Source organism: Neltuma alba, unplaced genomic scaffold, assembly GCF_004799145.2.
Source record: "Neltuma alba isolate B1F8T4 unplaced genomic scaffold, ASM479914v2 tig00010592_pilon, whole genome shotgun sequence".
Lineage (NCBI taxonomy): Eukaryota > Viridiplantae > Streptophyta > Magnoliopsida > Fabales > Fabaceae > Neltuma > Neltuma alba.
Window position 1 is genome coordinate 770,396 of NW_021635455.1, and position 15,521 is coordinate 785,916.

The 15,521-nt window shown below is 35.7% G+C and overlaps 2 protein-coding genes across 5 annotated transcripts; both read left to right on the top strand.

The window, feature by feature from the left end:
- The first annotated feature begins 1,890 nt into the window (after positions 1–1,890).
- On the top strand, positions 1,891–7,359 carry LOC114757357 (protein tesmin/TSO1-like CXC 5). Its single transcript, XM_028946380.1, has 8 exons — positions 1,891–2,625; positions 3,467–3,574; positions 3,664–3,841; positions 4,490–4,822; positions 5,087–5,184; positions 5,263–5,357; positions 5,859–6,275; positions 6,811–7,359. The coding sequence occupies exons 1-8, from the start codon at positions 2,198–2,200 to the stop codon at positions 7,068–7,070; spliced, it is 1,917 nt and encodes a 638-aa protein (XP_028802213.1). The 5' UTR covers positions 1,891–2,197; the 3' UTR covers positions 7,071–7,359.
- A 1,618-nt stretch (positions 7,360–8,977) lies between these two features.
- On the top strand, positions 8,978–13,704 carry LOC114757351 (putative esterase YitV). 4 transcript variants are annotated; one of them, XM_028946371.1, is made up of 13 exons: positions 8,987–9,354; positions 9,564–9,637; positions 9,728–9,811; positions 9,933–10,061; positions 10,176–10,262; positions 10,570–10,623; positions 10,759–10,873; positions 10,954–11,024; positions 11,117–11,186; positions 11,626–11,678; positions 12,205–12,298; positions 12,632–12,729; positions 13,406–13,704. In XM_028946371.1, exons 1-13 carry the CDS (start codon positions 9,135–9,137, stop codon positions 13,505–13,507), a joined length of 1,251 nt encoding a protein of 416 aa, XP_028802204.1. In that variant the 5' UTR covers positions 8,987–9,134; the 3' UTR covers positions 13,508–13,704. The 4 variants fall into 4 exon arrangements, with proteins under 4 accessions (XP_028802207.1, XP_028802206.1, XP_028802204.1 ...); XM_028946372.1 differs by having other exon boundaries at positions 8,990–9,354; positions 10,783–10,873; XM_028946373.1 differs by lacking the exon at positions 9,933–10,061 and having other exon boundaries at positions 8,982–9,354.
- The last annotated feature ends 1,817 nt before the right edge of the window (positions 13,705–15,521 follow it).

Here is a 15,521-nt window from a genome sequence, read left to right on the forward strand (position 1 = left end):
TTCGTGAAAAAAGAAAATTCATTGTCAAATAGTACTACTTTTGAAAAAGGAAAAAAAAGGAGCACTATTCAATACTTCTTCAACTAGCTTAGGGGTGTTTGGATGAAACCAAACCATAGTTTGGAGAATAGCTTCTGGAGAATAGATTTTGGGAAGAATAGATTTTGTAAAGAATAGATTTTGTGAAAAAGTGATTCTGAGAAGTGAGAGTGTTTGGATAGTTGTTGTGAGAAACACTTTTTATATATACAAATTACTAAAAAAAGCATAAGTTAATATGATAATTACATTTTAGATAGATTTTATGATATATTTTAATTTGAAAGAATAAAATTGTTAATAAAATATATTTGTACCAACATAATTAATAATACATAAAATAATATAATTATGAATAATTAATATATGTATACACATTTATAAGATATAATATTAATATGTTTATAAAAAATTAATTGAGAGATGTTAAAATCATGTTATTGTTGAGATTTACTCTCACAGGCACAATCATACTCTCCAATTTGAACCAGAAGTAGAATGGATTCACTTCTCCTGAAACCATGGTTTTGGATTCCAAAACCATGGTTTCGGCTCAAACCATGGTTTCAGATTATGGCATCAAAATTGATGCTGTTTGGGTGACATTCCACCCAAACCATGGTTTTGTCTCCCAAACTATGGTTTTGGGAGTCACCCAAACAGGCCCTTAAACAGGTTAATTGAATTAAATAAATTATTTAATTTTAATAAATGTGATATGACCTCCCTATAATATACCTGTGTAGCATTATATTACAGTTTAATTTACAAACTGAATAAATTAGTTTTGAGAAAAATGATAAAATTAAGAAATAAAATAAATTAAAATTTTACATTACTTTTAATCCTTAATATAAGATTCAATTAACTAATTTGGTGATATTAAAAAAATTATTAAATTACTTAATTATAGCATATGTTATATGACCTCTTTGAAATACTTATGTGACCATTAGATTATATTAATTTATAAGTGAGGTAAATTATTTTGAAAAAATAATAAATATAAATATTTTAATTTAATTTTTAAAATTTTTTAAATTAGTTAAATAGGTTTTGTGTTAAAAAGCGAATGTAGTATTTATGATTAAAATTAATTTTTAATTAATCGTCATGCTTAAAATGGAGGGAGGATTCTTACCAAATTAAAGTAGGAAGAAAGGACTCCTACATCTTGAGATACCTTGTCTTGCGATAATTGGTGAAATAAGGTTAACAAAAAATTATATCATTGGGAAAATAATCTGAATTTGAGCAAGTACAACTATAATATGTGAGTGCAACATATTTTCCGCTGTGTACAACAATAATCAATACGAAAATTATTTACACTCATGGATCATAATTATACTTGCTTAAATTTAGATCATTTTGGCTAATTAAAATTTTAACCAGGGATTTTTTTACCAATTTTCTTATTATCATTTGTAGGGGAAAAAAAAGGGGACGGGGATCGTTTCAAAGGTCACTTGCCGTACACTGTCCTAGTTGGCTCAAACGCGTCGTCAACGATAAACCGAGTCCCTTTCTTGCTTTGGATTCAATTAGCGCCAAATTCTGCCCGCATCATTTTCCTGAAAGGGGTTGGTGCCCTTTTTTGAAATCCCACGCTTAACGAACTCTTTCGGAGCCTACGCAAATCTCAGCTGTTCATTACAACTTTCAATTTCGTCCGTTCGATCTTCCTTTGCTCTCATCCCACCCTTCACTTTATTCAATCCAATTTTCAAAATCTCGAGAGGGAGAGGTGGCATGGTAGTGTCTTCTTCTTAGTCTCCCGGGACAGATTCCCGGTCAGCTCACCGGCAGCCTTCTCCGGCCACATTGTCTCTCATTGCAAGGGAACTAGGTGTTTGCATGTTTCTTTTGCTCAAAATCGGAAACTTTATTCCTCAATCCGCGCCAATAGCCGACTTTGGTTGATTACGATCAGTTTCTCGGTGGTTTTCTGTAACGTGCAGCTATTTTATGGTGGAATTCTGTGCTTAGAGTGGACGACGTTTCATTGTCTTTAGTATTAGGCCGTTTTATTTTGTATTCAGTGAAGGCTTTGACCATATGTTTCGGAAATTCACTCCAAACGGTGAGTTGTTCGACGTTAACGTTGGATTTGAAAGCGAAATGGCCAATTGGTGTTAACAGCTCGCTTCCATTATCGATGGAGCAGGGTGTAACCAATTCTGATTTAGCACCACGGAAATTGTCTCGGCCATTGGATTTCACGGCCATCGGTGGAGATTCAGTGAACGTAGAATTGCCGAGGGCGCCTGAATGTCAGACATACTTAGAACTATCACCACTGATGCAGAAACAGCTGCCGCAATCGACTTTGCCGCCACAATCACTATCGCCGTCTCAAATACAAGTTGAACCGAAGTTCCAGTCGCAGGCATGCTCACCGACGCAAACAAAGTTACCTATACGGTCGCAGGGGCAGCAGCCATGGTCATCTTCACACACTCAACATCAGCGAACACCGCAATCTCAGGTTAAGCAGCAATCGCAACCGCGGCCGCATCTAGTTTCACCTGTTAGTCGAATTCCGCACCCTGTGCAGAAAATTTCGACGACGACGTTACTAGTATCGTAAGTCTCTTGACCTGTACCACTTTGATTTCGCCTGTATTTGCTTCACTCACTCATGCGGGGAGACTAAAATGCACCAGTTACCTTAAGAGCGCCTTATTCGGCATAATTGAGTGGCGACGATGGTAAAGATAGTATGAAAACTGATGACATTTGCCCAAAGAAAAGATTAGTTTTGTTGGAGAGAAGGGAAATAAAAATGATAATTGGCAAAGTAATTTCATAACATAAACAGACATATACGTAATGCTTGCGTGGATATTCAAGAGACATGATCTGGAGACAGAACGAACTGGTAGAAGTTATCACGGAGGAGGGGGTAGTTTAGTATGAAGACTAGATATTATTCTTTAAAACATATTAATAAAACTAGAAAACAAATGTTTAGGTCATTCCGAAATCCAAGTTGTAGTTAATAATTTATGCAGATGATACGTGTTTATGCTTTATTTCTTTTAATTTTTTTTGGTGTCCTCATGTAGTTTTGGAACTTATTAGGATCATCTTGAGTGTTACTTTAATCTATTTGATGTATGGCTGGTGCTGAAGCCTGAAAACAATATAATGTGCAGTTCGAGAAACAGTGATCTTTTCATTACACTATTAGAACTTAAAAACCGAAAATTTATGTACGGCATTTTTTTTGGCCCTTTTGCAAAGAATAGGATTCAGATTCAGATTCAGATCATTGTCAATAAAAAGTTAAATTTTGTTTTCAATTCCAATGGGTACCATCAGAAATTTTTTTTACTCTCTTCAATTAAGTTTCACCTTTTAGGGTGAGGATATATTGCACAAACCGATATTTCTTAAATATATGGGCATATGTGTTTTCCTTCAGCAAGCAAGAGTCTCCTAGTTCACGACCTGGGCATAATGGGGAATCAAAGGACAGCACTCCAAAGAAACAAAAGCACTGCAACTGCAAGAATTCTCGCTGCCTCAAATTGTAAGCACGTCATCTTCTCTGGACAGATATCTTTTATGTTTTATCAATAACTGTTAATCACACGCAAATGCTAATTTTGCCATTGTTAGGTACTGCGAGTGTTTTGCAGCTGGGATCCACTGTGATGGTTGCAACTGCTTAAATTGTCATAATAATGTGGATAATGAGGCTGCCAGACAGGAGGCAGTTGGAATAATTTTAGTGCGCAATCCAAATGCCTTCAGGCCTAAAATTGCTAGCAGTCCCCAAGAACCACGGGTTTCGAAGGTCGGTAATTCAACTCCCTCAAGTTTTTATAATATTGCTTGACCAAGCTCTTTATATTGATTTCAACTGAATAAAATGGGGCATGCAGTATCTATTTCATAATTTCTGTTTCTGAAGGGCCTATCGTGGGGCAGTCACTTTCTTATACAGGATGGGACTCCTTTTAGAACTCCATATATCCGTAGTTTAATACTTCAATTCTTTTGCCCCTCCCATCTTGGGAAAGGACAGCTCAATTTCCTTCTGAGACTCAAATTCAAATGTTTTGATCATAATGATAAAATTATTTCGGTGGCACTCCTAACTCCTTTTTGGCTTTCTTGTGTGGTGAGAACTTAGATCTTGTATCAAGTAACAAGCTAACCAATGTTGATCACTATTGGTTAATGAACGGAATAAAGTGTATACTGATGTATGCTTACGCAGAATCATGGCTTCGTATAAGAGGGGATAGCATATATGTTTTTGAATTTTGTCAAGCCTCAAGAATATGATACTTCTTAAGTCAAATCAGGATTACAGATTTACCAAGAAATTTATGTGTTTGAGCCAATGTACTTATTAGCTACTCTGGACCTGTTTCTTTTTCCTCTTTAATTTCAGCTGACCTTGCTTGTGGTGCATAATAAATATGCTGAATAAATTCAGGAAGAGGCTGAAACTCAAGTATTAGGGAAGCATAATAAAGGATGTCACTGCAAGAAATCAGGCTGCCTTAAGAATTATTGTGAGTGTTTCCAAGCCAGTGTCCTCTGCTCTGAAAATTGTAAATGCATGGACTGCAAGAATTTTGAAGGAAGTGAAGCAAGAAGGGCTCTTGATGCAATTAACCTCAAACAGGCAGCTAATGATGCCATCAGTCAAGCAATTGGGTCCTCTGGCAATGGGATGGGCGCAACACCCAAGAAAAGAAAACTTAAGGAAATATTTTCTGGCAAAGCTGCCATAGATAAAGGTGTTTTGACTGCTCAGTTTCAACAGGTGCTTCATTTAGATTCATTTATATTATCATTTAGTAATAATTTTTTTCAGCTTCATTATGTTTGGAAATCATATGAATTCGATATATTTGAGCCTCTGAATCATGCCAGACTATGAATGTCAACCTCTCACCGTGAGTTACTTTAGACTTCTTTTTCACATGCACTTTTCAAATTCCCCATTACTTTCCATCCCCTTTCAGTTTTATCCATTTTCTCGGATCAAAATTGCAGAATATAGTTAATATATTTAAAGTTTAATTAGGAAAATGAGCCAGTGGTTGCGACACCTGCTCCATCTGTGTCTGTTGCCTCTGACATTGCCAAGGTAACAATTCCAGGGTCTTCCCGATCAACATACAGGTATGTGTTTTAAAAACATGACTTGAACATTTTATTTTTGTTTTCTTAAATTAAATTTACAATTGCTCCATGCTGAAGGTCCCCACTGGTGGATGCACTCCAGCCACAGGATGTGAAGTATCTCTGTTCACTTTTTGTTGTTCTATCCGGAGTAGCCGCAAAGACATATGCAGGTTTTTATTTAGCAATTAGATGTTCTTTGGGTAGCCGAAGAATTTATTTACCACATGGTCAATGACTATACATGGTTTTTAACTGACGAATTAGAGGAGGAGATGATTTTATATGGAGGAGTTTTTTATGGTAATAGGAAAGTAGCTATGCTTAGCACGCAGAAATTAAATTATATAAAGGTTTGTTTATTTATAAAAGTATTTGGCTCTAAAAATTAAGTACTGAGTGTATATTGCTCAAAGTGAAGCACTGAATTTGTAATGTTTGGAATTGTTTAAGGGGAACTATTGACATTTTACTAACCTTGCGGGTCTGAAATAAGGAATCTATATTTTTGTCAGGCATAATCAAACATCAAATATTTTCAGCACTGAAAAATTTTCAATTTCAGCACGAGTTTTCAGTGGACCTTAGTGGAGGAGTTATGTTATCATGTATATTAAGTCTATACTTCTCTATCAGAGTGTAATTTGCATCCCAATTGTGTTTCGACTTTTCAGAGTCAAGAGTCAGGGTAGACCAGCAAATGGAGATCAAGAAATTTGAAACTTCTTTTGCTTCATCAGCTGAATTACTGCAAGACAATAAAGAAGTCCACAAGCCTGTTTTTGGTGAACATTCAAAGAGAAATGGAGCAGAGAGAAGTGGCAGTAGTGATTCTGGATCAGATGCAGTTGATATACAGAACTCCGTGAGGCCATTGTCACCAGGAACGCTAGCATTGATGTGTGATGAACAAGATGAGATGTTTCTTTCCAATAGTTCTGCCAATGCCGTGGCTTGCAATGATCAAAAAATGATTCATAAGCCATCAAATTCTGATGTTTACATGGACATTTATGGAGAGCAGGAACGGCTTGTGCTCACCAGGTTTTGGGACGTTCTCCGTGGACTCATCACCCGTGGAAGCATAAAAGGTCAGGATTCCGGGGCCACAATATATAGCTTTCTGAATGAAAGAGAAATTCTATTGAGCTACATGTCCTTTGAAAATCGGTATCCTATATACATCTGTGCAATGGTAGATTATTTGGTATGGCAGGCACACTAACTCAACCGATTCGGGGGCTTTGAGAGATCCCCTTTATACTAAATTGTCCCGCTCCGCTTACCCATGGAGATAACTTGGCTTTCATCATCATTATTATATATATTCACGCATGTAAATTAAACTACCAAAGTGTTAACAATCTTTTTTTACCCCTTTAAGTATGTGCGCGTATACCAAAAAAATTTCGAAGCACATCTTAATCAATGTTCTTTATTTCTTAAATATTTAATATTTGATATTTTCAGCTTAAACAAATTATATTTTATGGAATTGTGCTATTTCCATTTTTAAACATTCGGGGATTTGTTCTATTTTTAAAATTTCATAAATTATATTTTATGGATTTGAGCTTCTTTGAAGTTTTATTACAAACTTGCAATAACTATCTGTAACTTCTGCAGAAGCGACGTGCTCCCCATTAGCCATGAAAGAGGTGGGAAGCAAACAAGAAGCAGCTGATAATGGCAATAATGGAGCTGAACCTGATTTAAGAAGTGAGAAGGGGAAGGGAGTTCACATGCACAGCAATTGCATTGCAAATTCCCGCATCCCGTTGTCCACTGAAGTATCTGAGACAAGTAGTGCAATGCCTAATGAACAAGATAATGATGATCTGTCATTGAGGATCGGTCTGCCTACTGGAATTGCTGGGTTGACATAATATCTTGCATTGTGAAATACTCCTGATTGGTAAAGTTCATGATTTTTTGGTGTTGGTGAACAGCCAGGAAGAGGTGCTGTTGACGTACATAGTACTTATTTATAGGTCTGGTTTCCAGCTGGAAGAATGGGGCTTAACTAGAATAACTAACTATAACTGGAATATCTTCTTTCCTAGCATCCATGTCGGAACCCAAGTCTCGGCCACTAGTTCCTTGCTTAATCTGACGTTTCTCCATGCTAAAGTATGTTAAGCTCAGGTAGGTAACGGGAATTTTTGGTTTTTTTGTTTTTTCTTTTGTTGTGGGGGCTGCGGCGGGGTTCAGAAAAGGCCCATGTTATGGGCCGATAGCGTTAAGTTTCTTGAATGTTGCTTATAGGCAGTCAATATTTGCATCATGCTGTTAAGACTCTGCTGTCCAGTTCGGCCTCGATGGTTCTCAAGTTTCCCATTTGATTTCTTCCGGGTCTTCTTTCGGTTTTCCTTCCCGGTAAATCTTCTTGATTTAAAATACGGGTCTTCCGTGAAGATTATTTAGACTTTAGCCATAAATATAAATATAAAATAATTTATAATTTTTTAAGTATCTCTATTAATTGTACATAATAAGAAAATTTTCATCCATGGTAGATATATGATTAGAAAATACATTTTTTTAAAAAATCAATCAATATATATATATGACAAATAACTAATATAACAGAAATGAAACTGGGAGAAATTAAACGTTAAATTATTATTAATTTTTGTCAGAAGTTAAAATATAAACAATTAAAACAAAGTGCATACTTCGCCTCCTTTATCGTGATTAAAATTTAAAAATGTGAAGTATAGTTTCTTTTGTCGAACATGCTCGACTTCCTATGGGTGACATGCAAAGAGCATAATATTTTGTCTTGTTTCAATATACTCTCTCGGCACAAGCTTAGATAATTAATTACTTTACTGTGAAAAAAAGGATGATTCAATTTGCTTTGGCGCTTATTATCCGATACTCGTGGATCCAGAGACAACCTTTTTGCTCTAGATACTACTACTTCCCGTGTTTAATATAAAAAACACTACTTCCGGTACTTAATATAAGGTCTTATTTGATTTTTATCTTGATCTTAAATATAAGACCCTGATACATTTTGTCTCTCATATTTATACATTTTTTTTCAAGGTAGTCCTTCTAATAATGATAATTCTAGCCAACACACTTAATTAACAAGGATATTTTAGAAAAGACAACATTTATTTATTATAAATAACTAACTTAAATTTTTTCTTTAATCTCCTCAAATTAGTGAACTAATTCTTATAATTAGGAGCGGAGGAGTAGATTAACAAAATTTTTTAAGTTAGTTATTTATAATAATTAGGTGTTGTCTTTCCTAGAATGCCTTTACTAATTATATGTATTAGCTAGAACTATCCTTTGATAGAGTATTTAACATATGCAACTACTATAAAGACTATTTTTAAAAAAAACAGATAAATATCATAGACAAAATGGATTGGCATTTAATATTTAGAACTAAATTAAAAATCAAATTAACTCTTATATTAAGAACCGGAGATAGTATAAGGAATAGAATTTACCGAAATGCTAAAATAGTGAAAAATAGATAAATAGTAATAATACATTACACTTTCCGCAATTTATTTATATTTACGAAATAATATGATTTTTTTATCAAATCGGAAAAAATATATTTAGGTAGTAAATAAAATAATCAGTGACCAACATATGGCTGCTATTATAGAGGACAAGTAAGTACAGAACTAAAAAAAAAATTAATCAAATTAAAGAACACATGTCTACTGCTTAAGATTGAAGCTATTATTATCACGTTCTAAGCAGTTGCAGTGAATTAATTAATTCCACGATGCTCGCATCGTGTTTAAGCCGGAGAAGCAAAACCTTAATCATCAACCTCCATCATTATCAGCCGCAGTGGTGAAGAGAAAAGTAATTAACAGGTGTAATAGTAAGTTTTTTTGCAGGAGCATCCCATTGGCTCCGAATAAATTATCTCCACTCCTCGTTGTCTGTTTCATATCCATCCAAACATATCAAGCATGTCAGGCTTGAGTAGAAAAGAAAAGAATCCACTCACCGTTCTCTCCTCATGCCGAAGCTTATATGTGAATAGAGAAACTATCTGGCTAACAAAGATTAAAATGCTGATAGAGCTGACAATATTATCTGCATGCATATTTCCGTCGGGCCAAGCCTTTGATGCTCAGAAGCTTCGATCAGATTTCCTCCAAGTCCTCCGAAGCAGGCGCGTCTGCGAAGGTACGTAGAATTAGTGTCCGAATCTAAGCATCTCTTGTTTACCTCTAATTGATGAACAAGTCTAGGACAAATGAAGTCTTGATTTTATACATTTTCCAAGCTATCGAATTGAGCAGAGGCAGTGAACTGGCTAGATAGATGAGCGTATTTGACTAGTCTGTTCTTTTTATCCGAGTACTCGACGATTGAAATTTGTAGCCACGTTTCAGTTCCGCTACGTGTGGAGTTCGCGAAGCCAGTGGCCAAGCCTCTGTGTCAGGACAGTGCTCAACCTTCCGCTGAGGTTCCCACTTTCCCTCAACAATCGGGATAGCCCCTTTTCGCAGGCATCTCTTATATTTCTCTGTAAATTCACATTCTGAAGTTATACCAGGCAAGCTTGGACTCTTGGCCAAAGTCAAACAGTAGTAACATTGAAGACTCGCTAAAAGAGGAGAAACTCTATTTGACTACAGAGGTAATTTGAGTTGATCAGGTCCTTATTTAAATACAGAAAAGATTTAATTCCACGTTGATATGCATTTTATTTGGGATTTGAGCATTTAGCAACGTATTAGCGATGATCATGCATACATTAGGGAGGAGAGCAAGGACGCTTGCCTGTTCTGATTTTGAGCTTGAAGGGAAACAAACATCAAAGAAGGCCTGCCGTTGTTCTTCTACATGGCACAGGCTCTTCTAAAGAATCCTTATGCCCATTACTTAAGGTCCCTACTTTCCGGAACTTCCTCTCGTTTTCTGTCCTCTCAAGTCCTATAACAGATTAAGCAGATGCTTTTTCTCGGTCTTTAGTTTCTAATTTTGTTCCCTTCACATTTCAGGCATATGCTTCACGAGGATATGTATCAATTGCCATTGACTCTCGCTATCATGGTGAACGCGCCCAAAGCACAACCGCCTATCAGGATGTATGTATTTAATTTTCACTAAGTTTCAATGCGATCGATGATTTACATCATGTTATGTAGAAAAAGAAATTAAGGTAATTTCAAACTTAAACATTTACGTTATTTTATATGTAGAATATGATTTAATCGACTGAATAGGTACTAATCTTTAGAATTGCTTGTTACTTTTATTCCTCATTCCATTCTAGAGGAGAAATGGACTCGCTTTCTGCTTGAATGTGTACTCAAAATCTTCCGTAAATTGATTTGTTGCAGACTTGCAGTGTAAGTTTAGAAAATGATCATATTTTCTGTTTACATAAACCAGGCTCTTATCTCTGCTTGGAAAACTGGAAAGACAATGCCGTTCATATATGACACGGTACTTTACTTATCTAATTGTGTCTTCATTATACAGTCACTCAGACTGAATCACCATCTATTCCAAGATTTGAAAAAGTTGGTCGTAGATGATGGGATTCGTGGCCTGACAAATGATTAGTTCTGTTAAAAGGAGGTGCGTAACTTTATGTTGTGGCAGGTCTGGGACTTGATCAAATTGGCAGATTATTTAACTCACAGGGAGGATATAGACAATGCTAGAATAGGAGTCACTGGAATATCTCTTGGAGGTTGGTTTAGACAAGTTGAAAGGAATACGTCTGAAGCCAAGCTTGATGTAACTTGTTATTCATGTAATTCCTTGCTGCAGGAATGCATGCATGGTTTGCTGCATTTGCAGACACCCGTTATGCTGTGGTAGTCCCAGTGATTGGTGTTCAGGTGACATTGAATTGTTGAACGGAATGTACATTAGTCGTGATTATTTGCTTCAGAGACAAGAAATTGAAAAGTTGTGTGCTATCTTACTGCAGGGGTTTCTATGGGCTATTGACAATGATAAGTGGCAGGCTCGAGTTGACAGTATAAAGCCTGTGTTTGAGGGTGAGAAATTGTCAAAACAAATGAATATCTTAAATCTTACTGTAGTTCAATGAGGCTTTTTTTTTTTTTTGACTTTACCTGTTTTATTGTCTTTAGTCTGATTCCTGCTTTTTCTGATTAGGTCCATGCACCACTGACGCCATGATTCATACGAAATCAATATCTTGCAATTACTTTTTTGTATATGCAGTGTTCGATGTATATTTGACATGTTTCTTCAGTTTTTTCCCATATAAGAATGATTTCTTCTTTCTTAATGTGCTATTCACCGTAGATTACATTAGCATGGCAAAGTTGGAATAGCATCCGAGTAAAACCTATAAGACGGATACAAAATTGAGTCATATTGCGTATTAATTGAAGAATGATGATAGTGAGCGCCTACTCTGTAGGTGGTGTGGTTTATATATCCCTGATGTCCTTAGGGTGATGACTGCAGTGGCTTGTGACGATTTGGGTAAAAGTGCTATTGACAAAGAAGTTGTGAAGAAGGTCAGCCAATTTTTTATGAGTGTTATTATGAGCCTCCGAATGAATTTCTATTTACTTTGATGGTTGATGATATCTTTGCTTTATTAAACTTGGATTGTCAATGCCTGATGAAATGGCGCAGACTCCTTTGTCAGTATTCTAAGCGGCACAGATGATGATTTCTATTTTGAGTAAATACTGAAACTAACATTAATAACCAAAATAACCAACAGTTACGACAAAGAAAACGAGTTACCTTCTATCATAGGTCTCCTCAAACTTACTATGGGGATTGTGATCAAAGTAACAGAAGTCGGTGTGTTCAAATTTCGAGCTAACCTAGCGAGAAAATGAGCATCCACATTGCCTATCCAATTTACAAAATTAATAGATAAAGCAATTTCTATATATCAGATACCAAGTATCCACAACGGTCTCTTGATACGGGGGGAAACCATGAAGGTCTCTAGTGCTTCTGTTGATAGCTTTAGCACAATCAGAAAAGACCTCCACGAATAACGATTTCATAATTTTATGTTCTTAACAGGTATGGGACCGGATTGCTCCCGGGCTGGCTTCCAAGTTTGACTCACCATACTCAATTCCAGCTATTGCACCACGGCCCTTGCTTATTCTAAATGGTAAGATCCTTTCTTCGGCTTCCTTCTTCTTCTTTTTTTTTTTTTTTTTTTTTTTTAAATTTTGAGTTATTGAACACTCTCGAATTGTGAGTTTTGCCTAGAAGATTATTCTTTATAGAAATATATAGATGGACAAGCCGATTGAGACTGGCTGCAATATCACTCTATAGTCTAATCAATGATATGATAGGCGTCCAGATGTGTATGACTCAGTCAGTCAGTCAAATCATTAGGAGAATTCAAATTTGTGTTATTTTCTTTTTTGCCCTTTTTTGTGTGGCGGAGGTGGTTAGTTAATTCGGATTTGAAGCATTCCCTTTGGACGTTGTTAAGGTGCTGAAGATCCTCGATGTCCCCTTGGAGGTTTGAAAATTCCAGAGTCAAATGCACGTAACGCATATGGAGAGTTTCACAAGCCGAATAATTTTAAGGTATGAACTGCTATAGTTCGAATTCAAACTCGTACATATTCCTTCATCTTCAGTAGGCTGCAATTTCCAAAATGAGTAAAGCAGCATAAAAAACCTTTAATATTAAAATCATTGGAAGATAAGTTGCCAGAGCTTTGCCTGGAAAAGTAGATGGGAGCCACATGCTGGTGCATGTACGCATAGATGAGTTTTTAAGCGTGGGGGTCATCCATTTTACCATTTCATTTTTGAAATCATACGGCACATATTTGATGAGCGTATGTACTTTATTTGTTCTTTTTGTATGCCTTGCATTTGTGCGTGCTGGGATAAAAACTGTAGTCATATACAAACAAAAGTACTCATAATTCAAACAATATTTAGGGGTTTAATGATGGTCTAAAGAGTAAGGATGAAGTCCTAGTTGATTCATTCTCATTGGATTATGAATTAACGAAAATAAAAATGACGAACCCTGAAGGTGGGGACAGTTTTGAATTTTACTTTGCATAGAAGTTGATCAAGCTTGACACAAAGTTTGTAATTTCACCCATGACTTAGATAGAATCAATTCAAATTATTTCGGATCGGAATAAAAGTTTCGCCATGCTTTATCATTCAATGATACAGTAGAACTGTGTTACTTATCGCCAAGATGTATGTTTCTTCATTAATCTTTGATTTCTTCAATATACAGTTCATCGCGCAACCTGGAATTGCGCACCAAATGACACCATACATGACTAAAGAAGCATCTGAGTGGTTTGACAGATTTTTTAAGGCGCAGTTTGGGATCTAAGATGTGTTCAAGTGCTATTTGAGTGTAAATTTTTCATATTAACCTGCTGGCCTATGCCGCCAGACGCCTACAGCCCGCGTCCTTTGGTTCATGTTGGTGATGTTATGAACTATGCAACACGCTTTCTCTGTTGAATGTATCCTCTAGCACTTCTACACGATATGTAGAAAGTTTCTGGTTCCTCAAATTTGGCGTTATGATACTTTTAGTTCCTCAAGTTTCAAACTTTAGGTTTTACTTTTTTAAAAGGCTAAATAATCAAGTTTTTATTGAATTATAAAGATTAATATTTTAAGTGAAAAGATGTCTGAGGGACGAAAACTTATAGTTTGAAATTTAAAAAATCATTACTAAAATGAGACTAAACTTGTAAGGCAAAAATTGTATTAACCCATATGTAGAATTGCGAAATGCAACCCCATGATTCTTTTTCTTATTTTTTGCTCTAAAGTACAGCCCCTTGATTCTATCTAACTCAATTAACAATTCATGGTTTTAGCTTAATGGGTTAAGAGCAACAAAAAAAAAAAAAAAGAACAAGAAGGGAAATCTAGTTTCGGACATGATTGAAAGTTAAAACGAAGTGTTCTACAAGGACCTAAGTATGCTTTCAAACTTTTGACGACGCCAATAAAAGAAGTTAAATGAGTTTCGATTATTAAATGAGTTAAACCAATCTCATGCTTTTAAGTTTTAGGAAGCTAAAACAGAATAGCTTCTGCCAATCTCAATTCTTTTACAAATTTAATATTCGCAGTCATATATTTGTGCACGCGAGGCTTGAATGGAAAGCGGAATGATTCACAGATAGCTATGCCTTCATGCCGCAGCTTGTAGCCTTATACCCAAATGGAAAGGGGACAAGAAAAACTACTCAGGTCACCAAAGATGAAATTGGTGATAAAACTGATGACATCATCTGAATGGTTATTTCTTTAAGAGACTGCTAAGAAGAAACTTCCATGGAATCAAAAATACAGTAGCGTAAAAATACTAGTACTCCTCCGGTCCTAAATATAAGACTCTTTTCGTACGAAAAGAATCTTATATTTAGGACTGGATGAGTATTAGAATAATAAATAATAAATAGACAATATTAAAGATGTTTTTTATCACTAACTCGAGTGACGCTGCAAATTCTCATCCGGAAGAGCCAATGCTTTTGCCCGAGGCTGTACCAAGTTTTATTACAAACTTCAGGTTCCAACTTGTTTAACTTATATTGTCCGTCTTCAACTTCTGTAGAAAGAGTGTAACCTCCATCAACCAAGAACGACGGCAAGCAAACAAGAAGCTGTAGAATGGCATGTGTGAACTAGCACCTTCCTCAAAAGCACAAGAAGCAGGTACTAATTTGGTCAGTAGTTACTAGCTATGTACCGTTTTAGACAAGTTTACTTTGTTCTTCTGCTACGATATAAAAGACAGGAAGTGGAGCTTCCATGCGACTTCCTTGCTATGTTTTACAATTTGATCGTCCTTTTCTGGGTTCTTTCCCTCTAAATGATGGGTCCTTGTTCTGGTTGGACGGCCCTGAAAGAAATATGATAATGATTTCTTCTTTCACTTCATGAGAAAAAGATAAATATGAAAGAAATTAATGACTCTTGGAAATGACTGATTTTTCTGTGAACAAAACAAAAGAGAACCACTCTTAACCTCATTTCCCTACATTAATCTCACAAAAATCGAGAGACAGATTAAATAAATGTATGATAATTTCTTAATGACACAATTTCCTGATGTGATCTTGTCATGGATGACTTGTCAGGCGTCTGGTTTGTTGCAAATCCTAATATCTAATTATTTACTCACGATTAAAATAGTTATTCTTGGCGCTAGTGTTCTTGTTGGCAGGCTGGCAATGACAGTTGTGTTTTGGTTTGTGTTTTTGCTTTTCTTGGGCCAACAGAATGCGATTCGCGCTGAACAGCAAATAAGGAGCAGCGAAAATAAATTTTAACAGAAAAATAAAAGGAAAAAATTGATTTTAAAAATAAAATCAAGAAAAAGT